Below are 20,169 nucleotides of genomic sequence, written 5' to 3' on the forward strand. Positions count from 1 at the left end.
TTTTTTGTTTTTGATTATGAATACATAATAGTTGTACATATTTATGGGGTTCATGTGATATTTTGATAGAAGCAATGTGTAATCAAATCAGAGTAATTGGGATAGCCATCACCTCAAGCATTTATCATTTCTTTGTGTTAGGAACATTCCAATTCTACTCTTAGTTATTTTGAAATATATAATTATTGTTAACTATAGTTGCCCTATTGTGCTACCCAACAATAGATCTCATTTTGATTGTGCATTTGTATCCATTAACCATTCCCTCTTACAGTCTTGGGATTTTTTTTACTATTGTACCTTGTAAAAAAATTTTTTCACTTTGAAGACTCACATTACTAGAACTCTGTATTAAACAACAACATTTTTGTTATATAATTTATATTTTATTTTAACTTTTAAGGTTTTACTTGGAAGAACCTCCAGGAACACAGAAGCTTTATTGGGGAAAAACTGCTCCACCATCTAAAGTAGTCCATCTTGGAGATAAAGAACAATCTAACTGGACAAAAGAAGTACAAGGAATTTCAGAACAGTGAGTGTCATCAAAAGTATTTAATATCATACAACTAGGCTGGGCGTGGTGGCTCATGCCTGTAATCCTAGCTCTCTGGGAGGCCGAGGCGGGCGGATTGCTCGAGTTCAGGAGTTCGAAACCAACCTGAGCAAGAGCAAGACCCCGTCTCTACTATAAATAGAAAGAAATTAATTGGCTAACTAACATATCTAGAAAAAAAATTAGCCGGGCATGGTGGCGCATGCCTGTAGTCCCAGCTACTCAGGAGGCTGAGGCAGTAGGATTGCTTGAGCCCAGGAGTTTGAGGTTGCTGTGAGCTAGGCTGACGCCACGGCACTCACTCTAGCCTGGGCAACAAAGTGAGACTGTCTAAAAAAAAAAAAATCATAGAACTAGAATCTGTTGGATTTTTTGTGGTTTTTTCTTTGTTTTTGATACAGAGTCTTGCTCTTTCACCTGAGTTAAAGTGCAGTGGTATCATTATAGCTCACTGCATCCTCAAGCTCCTAGGCTCAAGCAATGCTCCTGCCTCAACCTCCCGAGCAGCTGGGACTACGGGCATGTGCCACCATGCCCAGCTAATTTTTCTATATTTTGTAGAGACAGGGTCTCACTCTTGCTTAGGCTGGTCTCAATCTCCTAGCCTCACACAGTCCTTCTGCTTCAGCCTCCCAGAGTTTTAAGATTTAGTCACTACGCCCAGCCTAGAATCTGTTTTAATATACTCATCCTCTAACTTATTTTTTACTTAACATGGTAGTTAATCTGAATACTCACTATGCCTTCATCCTATGTTCTAAAGCAAGTAATGAGTTCTAATTTAAAATTAAGTCTGGTTAGCAGCAGTTATGGCCTTGCCCAATTTGTCACTAAAATGCTTCAGGAAGTACAACCACATGAAATGACACAATCACTTAATACTAGGAATAACACTTAATATGTTGCCTAAATTTGAGAGCTATTTTTAATAACCATAAGGACATTGAATTTCTTAGCCACATTCAAGTAATGAAAATAAGAAGGAAAATCCTTTTTTGTTCCTCATCCTTTCATCCTCCCCTACTTTTTCTACTCCCCTCCACCCAAGCTCCATATGCCCCCTCTGTGTTTAGAAATGTAAAGTCTGTACCAATTAGAAGATGCCTTCTAAGATTTTCATAGCTAGAGAGAAGTCAGTGTTTGGATTCAGAGTTTTCAAAGGACAGGCTGAGTCTCTTGTTAGGGGCTATTTATTGTAGCCGGTGATTTTAGGTTGAAGCCAGTGCTCATTTACCATTCTGAAAATCATAGGCCCTTAAGAATTATGACAAATCTACTTTATCTGTGCTCTGTAAATGGAACAACAGTGTAAATGGAACAACAGAGCCTGGATGATAGCACATCTGTTTGCCGCATGGTTGACTGAATATTTTAAGCTCACTGTTGAGACTTACTGCTCATAATAAAAAATTCCATTCAAAATATTACTGCTCATTGACAGTGAACCTGGTCACCCAAGAGTTCTGATGGAGGTGAGATGTACAAGGGGATTAATGTTTTCATGCCTGCTAACATAACATCCATTCTGCAGCCCATGGATCAAGGAGTAATTTTGACTTTCAGGTCTTATTATTTAAGAAATACATTTTAGGTCGGGTGTGGTGGCTCACACTTGTAATCCTAGCACTCTGGGAGGCCAAGGCAGGCCAATCACTCAATGTCAGGAGTTCAGAACCAGCCTGACCAAGAGCAAGACCTCGTCTCTACTAAAAATAGAAAGAAATTAATTGGCCAACTAAAAACATATATAGAAAAAATTAGCCGGGGTTGGTGACATGCGCCTGTAGTCCCAGCTACTTGGGAGGCTGAGGCAGAAGTATTGCTTGAGCCCAGGAGTTTGAGGTTGCTGTGTGCTAGTCTGACACCATGGCACTCTAGCCCAGGCAACTCAAGTCTCAGAGTGAGACTCTGTCTCAAAAAAAAAAAAAAAAAAAAATAGTGATTCCTCTGAATCTGGGCAAAGTAAATGGAAAACCTTCTAGAAGGGATGTACCATTCTAGATGCCATTAAGAACATTCCTGGTTCATGGGAGGTCAAAATACCAACATTAACAGGAGTTTAGAGGTTGATTCCAACCCTCATGGATGACTTTGATAGGTTCAAGATTTTAGTGGCAGAAGTAACTACAGATGTGGTTGAAATAAATTTGCTGCCTTCTCATAATCAAAATTGAACAGATGAGGAGTTGCTTGTTATAGATGAGCAAAGAAACTGGTTTCCTGTGATGGAATCTACTCCTGGTGAAACTGTTGTGAACATTGTTGAGATGACAACAAAGGATTCAGAATATTATATGAATTCATTTGATAAAGCACTGGCAGGGTTTGACAGGATTGACTCCAATTTGGAAAGTTGTTCTCCTGTGGGTAAAATGCCATCAAACAGCATCGCATGTTACAGAGAAATTTTTCATGAAAGAAAGGGTCAATTGATGCGACAAACTTCATTGTCATCGTATTTTAAGAAATTGCTGCAGCCAACCCAACCTTCAGCAACCATCACGATGCCTCATCAGTCAGCAGCCATCAACATGGAGGCAAGATCTTCCACCAGCAAAAAGATTATGACTTGCTGAAGGATCAGATGAATGTTAGCATTTTTTAGTAATGAAACAGTTGACCTTTGAACAACATGGGCATTAGGAGCACTGCCCCCCCAATTCAATAAAAAAATCCATATGTAATCTTTGATGCCCCCAAAATTTAACTACTAAAAGCCTGACCAGAAGCAATACTGGTAACATAAACAGTCAGTTAACACATACTTTGTATGTTACATGTATTGTGTACTGTATTCTTACAATAAAATAACCAACATAAATGTTACCATAATCCCAGAAAGCCTCTTGTACACCCTTCTAGCCATTACTGTCCACTAATCCCCTTCCCAGAGTTAACTATTTTGACTTGTAGCCCTATTCATTAGTTTTTTCTGTTTTTGAACTTTATACAGTATAAGTTGATTCATACAGAATGTATTCTTTTTGAGCCTAACTTCTTTTGGTCAATATTGTGATTCTAACATTCATATTTGTTACATGTAGTTCTATTTCATTCATTTTCACTAATAGTATTATCTGAATATAGCACAATTTATTTATCCATTCTACTGTGGACAGAAATTTGAGTTGTTTCTCATTTGGGGCATTTGGTGAATACATATATGTGCATTTCGTTGAGGGTATAAATCTATAAGTGGAATTACTGCTTCATAGCATATGCCTAAACGAAGCTTTAGCAGACACTGCCAAAAAGGTTTGCAATGTGATTTTATAAATTTATACTGTACCAGCAGTTTTTAAGAACTTCTGTTGATCTCGATCTTCATCAGTACTTATTTATTGCTGTCTTTTCCTTTTTAGCCATTTCTATGGTATAATAGTATCTTATTTTGGTTTAAAAGTCTTTTGCCCTTTTTAAAATTAGGTTGTATAAATTTTATAGTTTTTCTTATTGGTTTATGGTGTCATTCTCAATTTCAGAGGAAAACCTTAGGTAATTTATCAATAAATATGATGATTGGCTTTAGAGTTTTTAAAAATCATATTCTTTATCAGATAAAGGAAATTTCCTTTCATTCCTAGCTGGTTAAGAATTTTTATTCATTAATTTATCAACTCTCTTTTCTACATCTGTCAAAATGATCATCTGATTTTTCTGTTTTTCTGTTAATCTGATGGATTACATTCATTGAATTTACAATATGAATCTACCCCTAAGTTCTGAAATAAATCCCACTTAGTTATGATATATTGTTCTTTTTATGTATAATTGAATTTTGTCTATTAAATTTTCCTTAGGATTTTTGCATATACTTTCATGAGAGAGAGAGACTGGTCCATAATTTCCTTTCCTTTTTTTGTTTTTTCCCTTGAAACAGAGTCTTGCTCTGTTGCCCTGGCTAGAGTACAGTAGTGTCATCATAGCTTTACTGCAACCTCAAACTTCTGGGCTCAAGCAATCCTCCTGTCTCAGCCTTCTGAGTAGGTGAGACTAAAGACATGCACCACCACACTGGATAATTTTTTCTATTTTTAGTAGAGAATGGGTCTCTCAGGCTGGTCTTCAACTCCTGACCTCAAATGATCCTCCCACCTCAGACTCCCAGGGTGCTAGGATTACAGGCCTGAGCTACCATGCCTGGCCAGGATTACTGGCTAAATAACTTTTGAGTGAAAGTGATAGACAGAATTCCCATGGATTTTTAAAAAATGGTGCCAGAATGTTATATTTCAAAACTTTGCTGGAAAACTTCTGTTTTTGGCTAAGATGACATGACTTATTTTAGACCAACCCTACCATAGAGAACAACATCATTAAAGTATAAGCTGATATGAGAAAATATATATAATAATGTGGCATTATATAATTACATACTATATTATAGATTATAATTTTATATATAGTGTATTATTATAGAGCAAATAGTATATAATACATATATTTGTGTATAAATATCTATAAAAATTTTGAATTGTTATTGTTAATAATGAGCTCAGTAGATGGATTCAATAGTCATGTGGGCATACTTAAAATTGAATCAGTGAACTAAATGATCAAGCTGAGGAATTCCTTCAACAAATAGTACAAAAGCATGAAGAGACAAAAAGAGTATAGTCAGAGTTTCTAATGTCTATCTTATAGGAGTTCTGCAGAAAAGTCTTAGGTACCCAGATCTGCTAGCATATTTATTCAAAGTTTATTTATGCATTTGACTGTTAGTTGGTAGTTTAGATGATTATCATCCTAGAATATATACTCATTCATAGGTATATTTCTTTTTTATTCTTTCTTTTAGCTACCTGAGAAGAAAAGGAATAATAATAAATGAAACATCTGCAGTTGTATATGCTCAGTTACTCACAGGTCGTAAATATCAAATAAATCAAAATGGTGAAGTTTGTCTAGAGAAACAGTGGTCAAAACAAGTTGTTCCATTTGTTTATCAAACTATTGTCAAGGTAAGTCTACATCAAGTTTCAATTTTATACACATTGTAGAAAAGACTATATCATTAATATGTATTCATAAATAGAAGACTAATTTAACAATGTATAATAGAGATTGTTATTTAATGTAATTTGCAAAATACCTTAGTCTTTATAAAGAATATTACATGCTCATTCACTGTGTGTACAGTTAGGAAACTTGTCTTTTGTGGGGTTTTTTAAGGACTTAGTCTCTAAAAGAAAAATCTCAGCTTTAATTTACACCCTTGAATTTCAGATATTTATTATTCAAAAATGTTTGCCTTAAATAAATAAACTAATGAACATAAAAGGCATTTACTTTGGTGTTTGTAATCTTAGATATGGTGGGGGGACATTTTTAAAAAACATGTAGTGATCTTATAATTTGGGGGGTACAATATAGTATAGTCAGTGATTAAGAACACAGACTGCCTGAGTTGGCTTCTTAGCTGTATGACCTTGTACAAGATTCATCCCTCTTCTGTGCCCAAGTTTCCTCATCTGTAAAGTGAGGCTAATAATGGTCTCTGCCACAGACGCTGGTCTTGAGGATTAAATGAACCCAATAAATGTGTGAAGCACTCAGAAGCATGCCTAGCATATAACTAATCAGTAAATTTTAGTTGCTAGTGTTATGTAGAAAACCTTCATATTTGACATTTGCAGACAGCCTAGTCATAATCCCATAGGAAAAAAACTTGATGTGCTAATCTATAGAAATTTTGACTGTGATGATTTACTTTTATATTTTGTTTTACATAGGATATCCGAGCTTTCAACTCCCGTTTCTCCAATATCAAAACATTGGATGATTTGTTTCCTCCTAGAAGTATGGTCTTTATGCTGGGAACCCCCTATTATGGCTGTACTGGAGAAGTTAGTTGCAGTTTTTATTACTTAAATTTCTTTCTGGTTTCAAATTAATATAATTATTTAACTTCTCTTCATTTAGGTACAAAAAAAATGTAATACCAAAGGGGAAAAATAAGAAAGAATTCATCCATATAACTTATGAACATAGTATTTGATATATATCTTTATTCTTGAGCTCAGGAAGTAGGGGATAAATAATTCAAATCCTAATCTCTTTTTTTAGGGTTTGTTTGTTGTGGTGGTATGGAGGAAGCAATTCTGAAACTATTTTAGATGTAATAAAGGATTGAGTGAATTTATAAATTTGTTCATGTTTTGAGGAACTCCAGTTGTTACATGGAAAAAGGTACACACAAATATGGAGTAGGAGAAAGCAAAAAAAAAAAACCTGTAGGGACAGATTTGGAGGTATTGATATGAACTCATTATTTCTGAAATATGTATATATGTGCATATAGGCACATATGTGTATATGTATGTATATGTATGTATCAGTATTTGTCTGTATGTGCCTATATTTTCTAGCTCTATTTGCTCAAAAGGATAAGAAGCAAAGATACCCTAGTAACAATCAACGTATGTAACGCCCGGGTCTTGACCTCTAATTCTGTACCCCACTAAAAGGACCAGGGCTTATCAGAGAAATGGCTTGATTCTAGGTCTGGGGCGGGGAAGATAAAAGATGAGCCTGGAACTTCCTGTTATACCAGAAAGTAAGGAAGTGCTCAAAAGAATGATGGGAGCATGTCATGTAAACACAGAAACAAGGTTGAAAAGGCTCCCACTGGCCAAATCTGGGATAGTTTTAAGTACCAAGATAATTACGTACACTAATGAATTATAAACAATTGGGGGAAAAATAATAATTCATGATTTCACAGTAATAGGATGATAAATAGGGAAGAAAGGGACTCTTATTTACAGTAGCACATCAAGACTAAATGTGGAGAGAGTGCTGGAGGTGTAAAACCATTTTGCAGCTATTATGCTAAAGATCGAATCAGGTAAGAATCATCATTGCAAGCTAAATCTAGGAGGAATTTTTTATCAAGAGCAGGCTATTTTCATGGTCTTAGAAAGTGTCTCCCTACAGACTGTTTATTATAAAAAACTGTAATTGTGTAATGAAGAGCAACATCTTGATAATATGATCAAAGTTAGTATCATGTTGAGGGACAGATGAATATCATGTACTTCCAGATATGATACCCAGAGGAGGACACATCACCTATGTAGTATTCTAGCTGAGAATGTATTATTACCTTAACCTGATTACGAAAAAGCATCAGACAAACACAAAATGAGGAATTGTTTAAAAAAGGAAAGGTGGAGAGAGAGGGATGAATTGTATTCTTCAACATGTCAGTGTTACAAAAAACAAATAAAAGGTCTGGATATATTCCAGATTTAAAGGATGCTAAAGAGATATGACAACTAAATGCAATATCTGATCCTAGCCTGGATTTTGTAGTAAAGGGAGACAATAGTTCTGTAAAAGTCATTATTAGGTCAACTGACAAATTGGAATATGGATAATAGCTAAGATAAATTTATTGTATCAATGTAAATTTATATATTTAATAACTATACTGTAGTTATATAATGAAATATCCTTGTTAGGAAATATACACTGAAATATTTAAGTGATCAGAGACATGATTTATGTAATACGTCCTCAGAGAATTCAGAAATATAATTGTGGGCCGGGCGCGGTGGCTCACGCCTGTAATCCTAGCACTCTGGGAGGCCGAGGCGGGCGGATTGCTCAAGGTCAGGAGTTCAAAACCAGCCTGAGCGAGACCCTGTCTCTACCATAAAAATAGAAAGAAATTAATTGGCCAACTAATATATACAATATAAAAATCAGCCGGGCATGGTGGCTCGTGCCTGTAGTCCCAGCTACTCGGGAGGCTGAGGCAGGAGGATCACTTGAGCCCAGGAGTTTGAGGTTGCTGTGAGCTAGGCTGATGCCACGGCACTCACTCTAGCCTAGGCAAGAAAGCGAGACTCTGTCTCAAAAAAAAAAAAAAAAAAAAAGAAATATAATTGTGTGTATGTTTTTTTTTTGTTTTTTTTTTTGAGACAGAGTCTCGCTTTGTTGCCCAGGCAAGAGTGAGTGCCATGGCGTCAGCCTAGCTCACAGCAACCTCAAACTCCTGGGCTCAAGCAATCCTCCTGCCTCAGCCTCCCAAGTAGCTGGGACTACAGGCATTCGCCACCATGCCCGGCTAATTTTTTGTATATATATTTTTAGTTGGCCAATTAATTTCTTTCTATTTATAGTAGAGATGGGGTCTCGCTCTTGCTCAGGCTGGTTTCGAACTCCTGACCTCGAGCAATCTGCCCGCCTCGGCCTCCCAGAGAGCTAGGATTACAGGCGTGAGCCACCGCGCCCGGCCTAATTGTGTGTATGTTAATACACAGTGTGCAAAATTTTTGTAAGCTTGCATACATTTGGTTTTTATTTTTTATTAATTAACAAATGTTAAAGCCACTTGCTTTACAATGTTAAGAAGTAAATCTGGGTAAATATTTTCAAGTATTTTGTACCTTTTTTGCAATTTTTTTGGTACTTTGAAATTATTTGCAAATAAAAAGTTAATTAAAAAAAATGATTAACAGCTATTAAAGCTAGGATACAATGACTGAAATTTATAAAATTATCATATCCACTTACAAATTCCAAGAGAATTTCCACTAACTTTATTGTCATACCATATTTCAGAAATAATAAATACTGTTCAAATAAGTAAAATGTAGTGAAAGGCTAAAACATGCTGTGATTTTTTTTTTTTTAAATCCAAGGTTCAGGATTCAGGCGATGTGATTACAGAAGGTAGGATTCGTGTCGTTTTCAGCATTCCATGTGAACCCAATCTCGATGCTTTAATACAGAACCAGCATGTGAGTATAGTAATTTGTATTGTTTCATTTAGAATTAATGAACTTTTAAAATGTTAGAAGTATGTTTTTGCCACTCCTTTGAATTTATTTCAAATATTTTATTTAATAATGATTAGATTCTTTCACAGTTGCTTCTGGTATTATTTAAAAATAAGTGTGGAATCTGTTCTCAAAACTCATGCAGATCTTTAGGAGGAAAAAAGTTACTGAAATCCCATCATTAATTCATAATGGTTATTATGGATTATTGTATTCAAACTTATGAGACACATTGATTAGCATACCCTCTGGGAATAGACTTAGGGGGTTTTCTTGTGTTGTTTTTTTTGTTGTTGTTTTGTTTTTTGCTTTTTTTAGGACAAGGTCTCACTCTTTGTTGCCCAGGCTGGAGCTGGAGTTTAATGGCATGATCACAGTTCACTGCAGCCTCCAACTCCTGGGCTCAGGCAATCCTCCTGCCTCAGCCACCCAAGTACCTACGACTACAGGCACACACCACCACTCCCAGCTAATTTTCTTTGTTTAATTTTTCTTACAGTTGAGATCTTGCTATTAATATGTTGCCCAGGCTCATCTTGAACTCCTGGCCTAAAGTGATCCTCCTTGCCTGTCAGGCTCCCAAAGCTCTGGGATTATAGGTGTGAGTCACCATGCCCAGCCCGACTTAGGTTTTTAAAACCTTTCATAATAATTCAAAGTCTGCTTTTTTTGTTACAAGTGACAGATGGCCTTTCTGCAAAGGTTGTTATCTCTGCCTACCTAACCATGAACAGTCTCAACCTTAAAGAACATTTGGAAACTGCATTTAAGTTCACAGTGTCCATTTTCAGGACTTTTCTCCATAATGTTCACTGCCCTTTTCTCCTGTTAAAATAGAAGGAAGGTTGTAATATCTGTCATTTGTTCTTATTGACTGATTGGATAATTGACTTAGCTGAAGTTAATTCACAATCAACCACCTCTTGCTACTTAGGCTTCTGCCCCGCCCCCCCGCCCCCCCCAAAAATGATAAAATGTAAAGTTTTGTATCCTGTGAAATGAATTTATGGCATTAGGTATCAGCAGACCCCTGAGGAAACTTTATATATGGAAGACAAAGACATCTCTAAAATCTTACCATCAGGTCTCTATTGGAGAAGAAATTAGACAGCAGAGTCAGGCAATCAGGAAAGTAGTTCATTAGATAAAGAAGCTGGAGTTTTTTTTTTTCTCGAAGTCACTGAAAGTAGAAGAACTTGTTCCTTTATTCCTGGCTTTTTCTAGATCTAGAAGAGCCTGCCCACATGTAGTATACAGTGCTGTTGGAAATGCCTCCTCTAGTATATATACTTTCTTTTTCTTTACATAACTTTCTTTAACTTTCACTCATGCTGCTTTCTTTCTCTACCCCAATGTTGTCATATATTTATTTTGTATTTTCTTTTTTTTTTTTTTACTTTTTTCTCAAACAAAAACAGAAAGGCTAACAGATAATTATTGTATGTTTTCTAGGATATTTCTGATAATTTTAATTATAGCATAACCCAGTATTTCTCAATACCAAAGGAGTACTGTTGGTATTTGGGGCAGGGCAATTATGCATTAAATAGGACTGCTGTATATATGGCAGGACAGTTACCATCTTTGGTCCATGGGCACTAAGTGCTAGTAGCCCATGCCAATTATTATAACTGAATGTGCCCCTACACATTTCTAAATACTTATTAGAAAAGTGGTACTACTTGTGCTTGAAAACTACTACCTTAATTATTCTTATCTATTCTGGAAAGCATTCTTGATTTGTATTGTATTATTGCTAAACGTGATGATTTTGATGAAAAAAACTGCATTACATTCTTTACTAGCATATTTACTTATCTTAATAGTAACTTTATATTCCAGGCCACCAAAAAAATGATCCATTTGAGGGCTGTTGTAGACATGATCAATAAAAAATACGGGTGGCTGATTTCCTTATACCAATCTTTGGAAATTTGTCCTTTGTTGGTAATAAAATTTCCTTATATTCATGTTGATATGAATATAAACTATCCATATAATTTATATAGAATATAATGTAAATGTGTGTTATTGTTGTGTACATTATATTGGGAATGTATGGTAGTTTATCCATGGTACTGGATATGTGAATCATTTGCTTCCTGGTTAAAAATTATATGATCTATTAGCTCTCTGGGAGGCCGAGGCGGGAGGATTGTTTTAGTTCTGGAGTTCGAAACCAACCTGAGCAAGAGCGAGACCCCGTCTCTACTATAAATAGAAATTAATTGGCCAACTAATATATATATAGAAAAAATTAGCCGGCCATGGTGGTATATGCCCGTAGTCCCAGCTACTCAGGAGGCTGAGGCAACAGGATTGCTTGAGCCCAGGAGTTTGAGGTTGCTGTGAGCTAGGCTGACCCCACGGCACTCACTCTAGCCTGGGCAACAAAGCAAGACTCTGTCTCAAAAAAAAATTTTTTTAAAAATTAAAAATAAAAATTATATGATCTGATACTTCTTTTTTTTAATGTGACATTCTTCATAATTTCTAATATTAAGGTTACATTTTATTGTAGTAATTATGAGCCTACACATACTGGTTACTTTCACATTATAGTAAATATTAGGAGAAAAATATTACTTATATCCATATATGAAAGGACAGTTTTAATTTTGTTCAGTAGCAACTATTTTGATGACATACTTATAGCTTAATTCAGCATAATAATTATTGAGGCCTCATTTTGTCCCAGGTACTTTCTTTGCTAGGTACTACTTGGAATATGAAAATTAGTAAAACAAAACTTGCCTGTGGAGTTTGCCATTGAGTACTTACAGTAGAGTTTATGTCTTGTATATTTCCTCCCACTTTCATCCATCCTTGGGAATTCTGTTGTTTAAGGAGAAAGAGAGAGGAGCAGAAAAATTCTGCCTACAGATCCTTTCAAAAAAAAAAAAGGGGAAATGGATCTCAGTGAGAATCCTTATATTGCCACAATCCAATGGTTAGTGATGTCTTGATTATCTCCAGTTTTTAAAGGTAAAGAAATAACATTTAATGTAAACTTGTGTTTCCATAATTGACCTTTTTGTTTTTATATTTAAAGAAATATTCTATAAAGTACAACCCAGGATATGTGTTGGCCAGTCGCCTTGGAGTGAGTGGATACCTTGTTTCAAGGTTTACAGGAAGTATTTTTATTGGAAGAGGATCTAGGAGAAAGTAAGTTTATGTTAGAGAAATTTACTTAAAGTGGCAGAAAAATGATAAAGATTAAATGCTTAATATTTTAGTATTTTTTTCTCTTATTAATTGCTCTGAATTTTCTTTTAAAATTGTGCATAAATTCCTCTGATGGTGATTTTTCATCTGAATGGCACATGTTTTAGGTGGTTGGAAAGACAATTCTTATTTTTAGCAGCTAACAAATTGAACCTTGAAAAAAGGTATCACAGGGTGTGTGTGAATCTCAATAGTATATTTCCTTGCATCTTATTTCATTTTCCTCTATAATTACATAATTTATTTACATGCTTTGTTAACTTGGGTTTTGAAGCTCTTCTAATTTTTCAACTTCTGCTACTTTGGAAATAACCATAATAACTAAAATATAGAAGAACAATCAAAACTCAGCTTTTCTAAGAATTGAAAGCAAAACTTTTTATTCTTTGAACAATATTTTAAAATGTTTGTGTGTGTGTGTGTGTGTGTGTGTGTGTGTGTGTGTGTGTGTGTGTGTGGTTTTAAATTCAGCCCTCATGGAGACCATAAAGCAAATGTGGGTTTAAATCTCAAATTCAACAAAAAAAATGAGGAGGTACCTGGATATACGAAGAAAGTTGGAAGTGAATGGATGTATTCATCTGCAGCAGAACAACTTCTTGCAGAGTACTTAGAGAGGTAAGTGCCTAGCAAGATCCTACTAGGCATCCAAGAACTTAGGAATATGCTACTTATATTGCCTTGCAGACATCAGTTTCAGAGGAAAAATATTTCCTATGGTAAAATGTTACTTTACATTTAAACTGAATTTCGTGTCATGGAATATCACAGCTATTAACTAAAATAGAGTAGGAAAATATGGTACTTATGTTATTAAAAAGAAATGATGAGAATTGGCCTCCTTTTAGTTAAAATTTTCCTTAATTTACTGTCATAAATGATTCACTACTTTGCATGCCTCTAAGAGAACTGGCATGGATAAACAAAACAGTTCTTGGGATAGTGGATTTTCCTGAGTCTTACAAATATAACTGAACAGGTTACTATCCTAGAATTTTTTTTTAATTAATTAATTTTTTTTAGAGACAAGTTCATGCTCTATTGCCTAGGCTGGAGTCCAATAACATGATCGTGGCTCACTTGCAGCCTCAAATTCCTGGCCTGAAGCCATCCTCCTGCCTCAGCCTCCCAAGTAGCTGGGATTATAGTCATGCACCATCACACCTGGCTAATTTTCCTATGTTTTGTAGAGACAGAGTCTCAGTATTTTACTGAAGCTGGTCTTGAACTCCCAGCCTCAACTGATTCTCCGCATTGGCTTCCCAAACTGTTGGGATTACAGGCGTGAGCTACCATGCCCATCCTAGAATTACTGAATTTTATTACTACAATGATCTAAGAAATCAACATGACTCGACTTCTCATTATAAAAATGAGAAAACTGATACCAAAGTGAACTGAGTTACTTAGTGACAACGATTTACAGGAAGTGTATTCACTTCTGTTTCACAATTTAATGTTCTTTTCGTTGTTCCACTGGTTTCTAACCTTATATTTGAGGATCCTTGTATTAGTTTCTTAGGGCTCCCATAACAAGTATCACAAACTGGGTGGCTTAAACAAAAAAATTTAGTGCTCACAGTTCTGGTGACCAAAAGTCGAAAATCAAGGTGTCAGCAGGGTGATGGGCCCTCTGAAAGGCACTAAGGAAGCAGCACCTCTTTCCTAACTTCTCATAGCCTTATGTGTTCTTTGACTTGTCAGTGCATCACTCCAATCCTCTATCTTCACATGTGTTCTCACTGTGTATCTTCCCATAATCTTTCATCTTTGTGTCTGTCTCTGTGTCCTAATTTTCACTTTTGATAAGGACATCAGTCATATTGAATTAGAGCCTACCCTAATGACCTCATTTTACTTTGTTGCCTCTGTAAAAAGCATTTCCAAATAAAGTCACATTCTGTATCTTTTGAGGCAGGCAACAGTACAATTCAATCCCATGTTACCATCTGTAAATTTGTTTCTTCTACTCACAAATTCTTTTAAAAGATCATATTTAAAACTCCTTTTTCTCCATTTTTCAACTTGATGTATTCATGGATTTCCTACTATGAGAGACTTTCCTACTATGAGCTGTAGCTCTCTTCTGTTACCACCATTCTCAATTCCCTCACACATGTACATTTCCCCGTCTCACTAAAGTTTTATCCAAATTTTTTATTAAATCTGTATTAAAGGTTTATTTAATGATAATAAAGTAAATGTTGATAGCTGGACCTTGCAGAGTATTATGATTTCATTTCCTTTCTTACACACATTTTTGTTTTCTCTGCTGTCTTTTCATTTGCTTATTATGTGTGTTCACATAACTAATTCAGCCCTAACCTCTGTACCATAGCTATAAAACTCAATATGGTCAAACAGATCAAGTGATCTCTCCGTTCCATTTTATTCTTGGAGACTTCCTCCTAAAACCTTCTGTCTTTCTGCTTCAGTTTGAACTGATTGCTCTGTAGAGCTGTTGCACAGCTCTTGTTCTGGAGTTTCCCTCTACAGGAATTCTCTTTACATTCTCCTGTATAGGATTCCTTCATTTTCTGCCTCTCATGCCTTACTCTTTCTTATTTATGTCTCTATTTTGATGGAGCACTTACTCTAGTAGCTTCCTGAGAAAACTTGCATATCTGAAAATGTCCTTATTCTTCCCCTACATGTAATTGATAACTTCCTGAGTGTAGAATCCTAGATTAGAGATTATTTACCCTCAGAATTTTGAAAGCACTGTTCCATTCTCTTCTCGTTTTCAGTATTGCAGTTGATAAATCCTGTGCCATTCTGATTCTGAATCTTTGTATGTGATCTCTTGTCATTTTCTGAAACTTTTTAGGATTTTCCCTTTTGTAATTTGTTTCAAAGTATTATGGGGGTACAAATGTTTTTAGTTACAAGGATTGCTTTTGTAATTCTCAAGTCAGGATTGTAAGTGTGCCCATCACCCAGAGAGTGTTCATTGTACCTGTTATATAGGTTTTCCTTTGCCACTGCTGTTGAATAATGTGATGATGTGTGCCTTGGTATGGTTCTTTTTTCTTTTCTTCTGCTGTTTAGCCCGTTGAGGCTTGAAACTCATGACCTTCCAACTCTGAGAGGCTTTTTTATTATTTCTTAGATAATTTCCTCCTCACCATTTTTTCTGTTCTCCATTTTTGGGAATCCCATTAATTAGATCTTAGACCTTCTGGATTATCTTCTCCTCATCCATTGTCTATATTATTATACTTCTACTCTGGGAAATTTCCTCAACTTTACCTTCCATCATTTAAAAATTTCTGTTTAATTATTTTTAATTTCTAGAAATATGTCCTTATTCTCTAGCTATTCCTTTTTTATAGCATATGTTCTCATAATGAATGGAATGTTTTTTATTTCTCTGAAGACAGTAATTCTAGATTTTTTCTTTTATTCTTTGTGTTTTCTCCAAATTGCTCTTATTTTTTCCTGTTTCATTTGGTCTTTCTTTCATGTTAAAATTTTTTTTTACTTGTCTGGTGATTCTTTGGTGTCCAATTATATTTATGAATGAGGCACTAACAAGCTGATTGGACATTTAGTGCACTTATATGTATATCTTTTCTCCTGCCTTTTCCTTGGGGAATGGATATCGGGGACAAAACTGACTGTCAGTATTCTGGAAATTACCCAAGGACAGGGAGTCTTACTATCTAGTGGCTACTGTGATACACCCCTCAGGATCTCTTTTCAGGACTGAAAGACCCATTCTCCTAACAGCAGGAGTGCTGCTTTCTGACATCCCTCAGCTGTGAGCTTTCTCCAGGAATTGCCTAGAAGAGAACTGCCTCACACAGAGTTACATCCTCTTCTCACAGCAACCACAGAGCCAATTCCCAATCTATAAGAAGGTGTAGGCTGGGTTCAGTGGCTCACGCCTGTAATCCTAGCACTCTGGGAGTCCGAGACAGGTGGATCGCTCAAGGTCAGGAGTTCAAAACCAGCCTGAGCAAGAGCGAGACCCTGTCTCTACTAAAACTAGAAAGAAATTAATTGGCCAACCAAAAAAAAAAAAAATAGAGAAAAAATTAGCCAGGCATGGTGGCACATGCCTGTAGTCCCAGCTACTTGGGATGCTGAGGCAGAAGGATTGCTTGAGCCCAGGAGTTTGAGGTTGCTGTGAGCTAGACTGATGCTCTAAAGGCCTAGCCAACCTGATTGCCCCAATTCGGGACAAGTTGAAGGGTCATCTTGGTTTGAGATCTTTGTGGGGTTGGCCAAGGAATTCATTAAGAGTTAATTACCTACAACTGTATTAACTCCCCTTAAAAAAAAAAAAAAAAAGAGTTAATTACAGGCCAGGCACGGTAACTCACGCCTGTAATCCTAGCACTCTGGGAGGCTGAGGCGGGCAGATTGCTCGAGGTCAGGAGTTTGAAACCCGCCTGAGCAAGAGCGAGACCCCATCTCTACTATAAATAGAAAGAAATTAATTGGCCAACTAACCTATATATAGAAAAAAAAAATTAGCCGGACATGGTGGCACATGCCTGTAGTCCCAGCTACTCAGGAGGCTGAGGCAGCAGGATTGCCTGAGCCCAGGAGTTTGAGGTTGCTGTGAGCTAGGCTGACGCCACGGCACTCACTCTAGCCTGGGCAACAAGGCAAGACTCTGTCTCAAAAAAAAAAAAAAAAAAGTTAATTACAGCCCAACTTTCTCCCTGTGCCCAATTCTGCTTCCTTCCTTTACTTTCTCATCTACAGGTGTTGATATGCCATAAGCACTCCCTGCTAAACTTCCTGCATGCTTATATGTCTGCTCCCTAGAGACATTCTGCTTCCTAGCAACACATTGTGTAGTATTTATGCTTTCATTAATTCCCTGTTTTCAATATAACACCTGTCCTCTACTCCTTCTGCCTCTCTCACCTGCAACTACTTGTGCCTCGTATACTCAAGGCTAGAACATCTCCTATTTGACCTCCCCAAGATATAAGCTTATATCAGATATAAGATATGAGCTACAGGTCTTATGCTGAGAGGGTAGGCAAGTGACCACATGACACATTAACTGTTTGTCATACAAATTTTCAACTAAAATCTCACCAAACCTCACTCCACCCTCCAGCCTACATTGCAGCCTATAATTCCAGAGCTTTTGCAGAGTTCTATGGTTCAAACCAATTTGCTGCTTTTTGACTTCCCCTACTGGTAGTTTAGGATTCAGCTTATTCTTGTCTGTCAAATCAGTTAACACTCATCCATCCAGTTACTAAATTCTAAAATTTTGTTAACAACTTATATATGCCATCAGATTCTCTGCCTCTTTTTCCTTTTTTAGGTATATGCCCTTTTTTATACTTTATTGTCCTTTTATTGGATTAGACAGGAGCCAAAGATTAGCACATGTGTTCAATCTGCTCTATGTATCTGAAAGTTCTGTACTATTCAGAAATAAACGGAGTTTTGAGGAATATCAGAAGAAACTTAGCTGTATTATAGAGTGCTCCAGCTTCTTTGTGAAAATTAGAAAATGAACCTCTAATATTATTTTTTGTCCATTACTTACATCATAATTAACAATGATAGAGTCAGTAATTGAAATTTATTAGAAGTTTATGAATTGAACTTCAGCCAGTGGGAGTTGTTTGATGACCTAGGAATACTCTGACTTTCAAATCTTTTACTCTGTCTCCTTTATTAATATTATCCCTTATTAATATTATAATAATTTTCCCTCAATATGCTTTATATGTCCCCTTAGGATCCAGAATTATTTCATAGGATATTTATGTGAGGTTAGCTATATTTATTTTATAGCAATATTTTTCTTTGTTTGGCTAGAGCCCCAGAACTATTCAGTTATATAGCCAAAAATAGCCAAGAGGATGTTTTCTATGAAGATGACATCTGGCCTGGAGAAAATGAGAATGGGTAAGCTAGATTTGTGGTATTTATTGCCTCATAGTTCAACTTAGTGGTTCCAATGAGAGGTATAACTAATTTATCAAGAATTTCTTCTTACCTTGTTTCTTGTATTGGTTAATTTTTGCTTTAAGAGATGAAAAATTTTATTTCAATTATATCAATAAATATCTTTTAAATAATTTTTGTGATTTTTCCATTACTGAGAGGGAATATATTCATATTTGTATTGAATTTATAATCAGTCTTAATTAATTTCAGTAATTGTTAATTATATAAATTTGATGTCTTTTATAATTCACAGCCCCCAAGAGGTTTATATTAGGCCTTTTATATAAGTCCTCAAAGTTTTAATCAATATGAAAAAAAATTTATTGTTTTTACTGTAGTGCTGAGAAAGTGCAAGAAATTATTACTTGGCTAAAAGGACATCCTGTCAGTACTTTGTCTCGTTCTTCTTGTGATTTACAAATTCTGGATGCAGCTATTGTTGAGAAAATTGAGGAAGAAGTGGAAAAGTGCAAGGTACTGATTTTCAATAATAAAAATTATTGGTGAAATTTGAAGTTAAATGTACTGTATATTATTTTACAAATAATTTATTTGTTTTAATCAAAATATATGCTCAGTGATTCTAATTAGTGTCAGACAATCCTGTAGTTTTAAAAAGTGCTCTAACCATTTCCAGTGGCCATTAATAAGTTTATCTGAATAAACATATAGGTACTTTAATATACAGAAGTCATAGCATTTAAATTTTATGTCCTTGTAGTATTTCTAATTTTAAAAATTAATATTTTGTGACTCTAGTCACAGTAGAAAGTTTAAGAATAAGGTTAATCCTCTATTTCTTCCTGTTCTAATTATATTCTTTAAAGACAGCTTATTTTTTCATAGAACATAAAAATTTAATTCACTTTTACAGAATCACTTCTAAAATGTACTTTCTCATTCACTCATTCTGTTAATAATTTTTGAAATCTCACTTAATCTCTCCTATATTTTATGTCTTGCTTTTTAAAGCAATAAACTTCTGTAGTAGACCTGTTTTATCTATTTTGATCCCCTATCTTGGTACAATAGAAAATAGATGAATTATATTGCTTTTTTTTAACTTTTGATTTTATTCCTCACAAATTTGTCTTTTTATTCAAATTATATTGCTTTGCTAACATAGTGTTGTTCTGTTGTTTGAACTATTAATAATACTAGAGTAAGTTAAAACCTGGACTCTGAAGCCACTCCCACCCCCCAGCCCCCATCCCCTGAGTTTGAATTTCTCTTTTAATACTTATAAACTTAGGCAAAATACTTAACCTTTCCACACCTAGTTTCCTCACTGATAAAACAAGAATAAAATAGTACCTACCACATAGGGTTATCAAAAAGATTAACTGAGCTAATACATGTAAACTCCTAATAATGCCTAGCAATTATTAAAATGCCTAATAATGCTTAGCTGTTAATATTAATTACTTAAATTCTCTTATCACATACTTGAAAAGGTAGAAAGCTCACTAGGTGCTCTAGTAAGAAAGATTTTTCACAGAGATTAGGATATATAAAAGTTTATTTTTGAGACAGAGAGAGAAAGAAAAGGAAGGAAGGGAGGGAGAGGAAAGAAGGGAAGTACCAGGCAGTTGAGGAAAAGCTATTTGGAATTTTATAGGGTGAAAATGGCATTGTTTCCCTTCTGCTTCTGAGGGAAAAAACAGATAACAGAAG

At 35.4% G+C, this 20,169-nt stretch overlaps 1 protein-coding gene across 7 annotated transcripts in view; it reads left to right on the forward strand.

The window, feature by feature from the left end:
• The window catches only part of XRN1 (5'-3' exoribonuclease 1), a 122,841-nt gene that overhangs the window by 43,799 nt on the left and 58,873 nt on the right, over positions 1 to 20,169 (forward strand). For 6 of the 7 annotated variants that reach the window (XR_012920130.1, XM_076004938.1, XM_076004939.1 and 3 more), the window contains exons 20-27: positions 404 to 535; positions 5,355 to 5,517; positions 6,289 to 6,402; positions 9,205 to 9,303; positions 12,395 to 12,510; positions 13,042 to 13,188; positions 18,364 to 18,453; positions 18,834 to 18,969. Coding sequence is in view for 6 of the 7 variants with exons in the window: in XM_076004938.1 (XP_075861053.1) it covers positions 404 to 535; positions 5,355 to 5,517; positions 6,289 to 6,402; positions 9,205 to 9,303; positions 12,395 to 12,510; positions 13,042 to 13,188; positions 18,364 to 18,453; positions 18,834 to 18,969 (997 nt within the window). In the remaining variant the exon portion in view is untranslated. Of the gene's footprint in view, positions 1 to 403; positions 536 to 5,354; positions 5,518 to 6,288; positions 6,403 to 9,204; positions 9,304 to 12,189; positions 12,293 to 12,394; positions 12,511 to 13,041; positions 13,189 to 18,363; positions 18,454 to 18,833; positions 18,970 to 20,169 lie in introns of those variants that run through there. The other variant, XM_020285951.2, reaches the window with a different exon arrangement.

The sequence above is a fragment of the Microcebus murinus genome, chromosome 1 (assembly GCF_040939455.1).
Source record: "Microcebus murinus isolate Inina chromosome 1, M.murinus_Inina_mat1.0, whole genome shotgun sequence".
Taxonomy (NCBI): Eukaryota; Metazoa; Chordata; class Mammalia; order Primates; family Cheirogaleidae; genus Microcebus; species Microcebus murinus.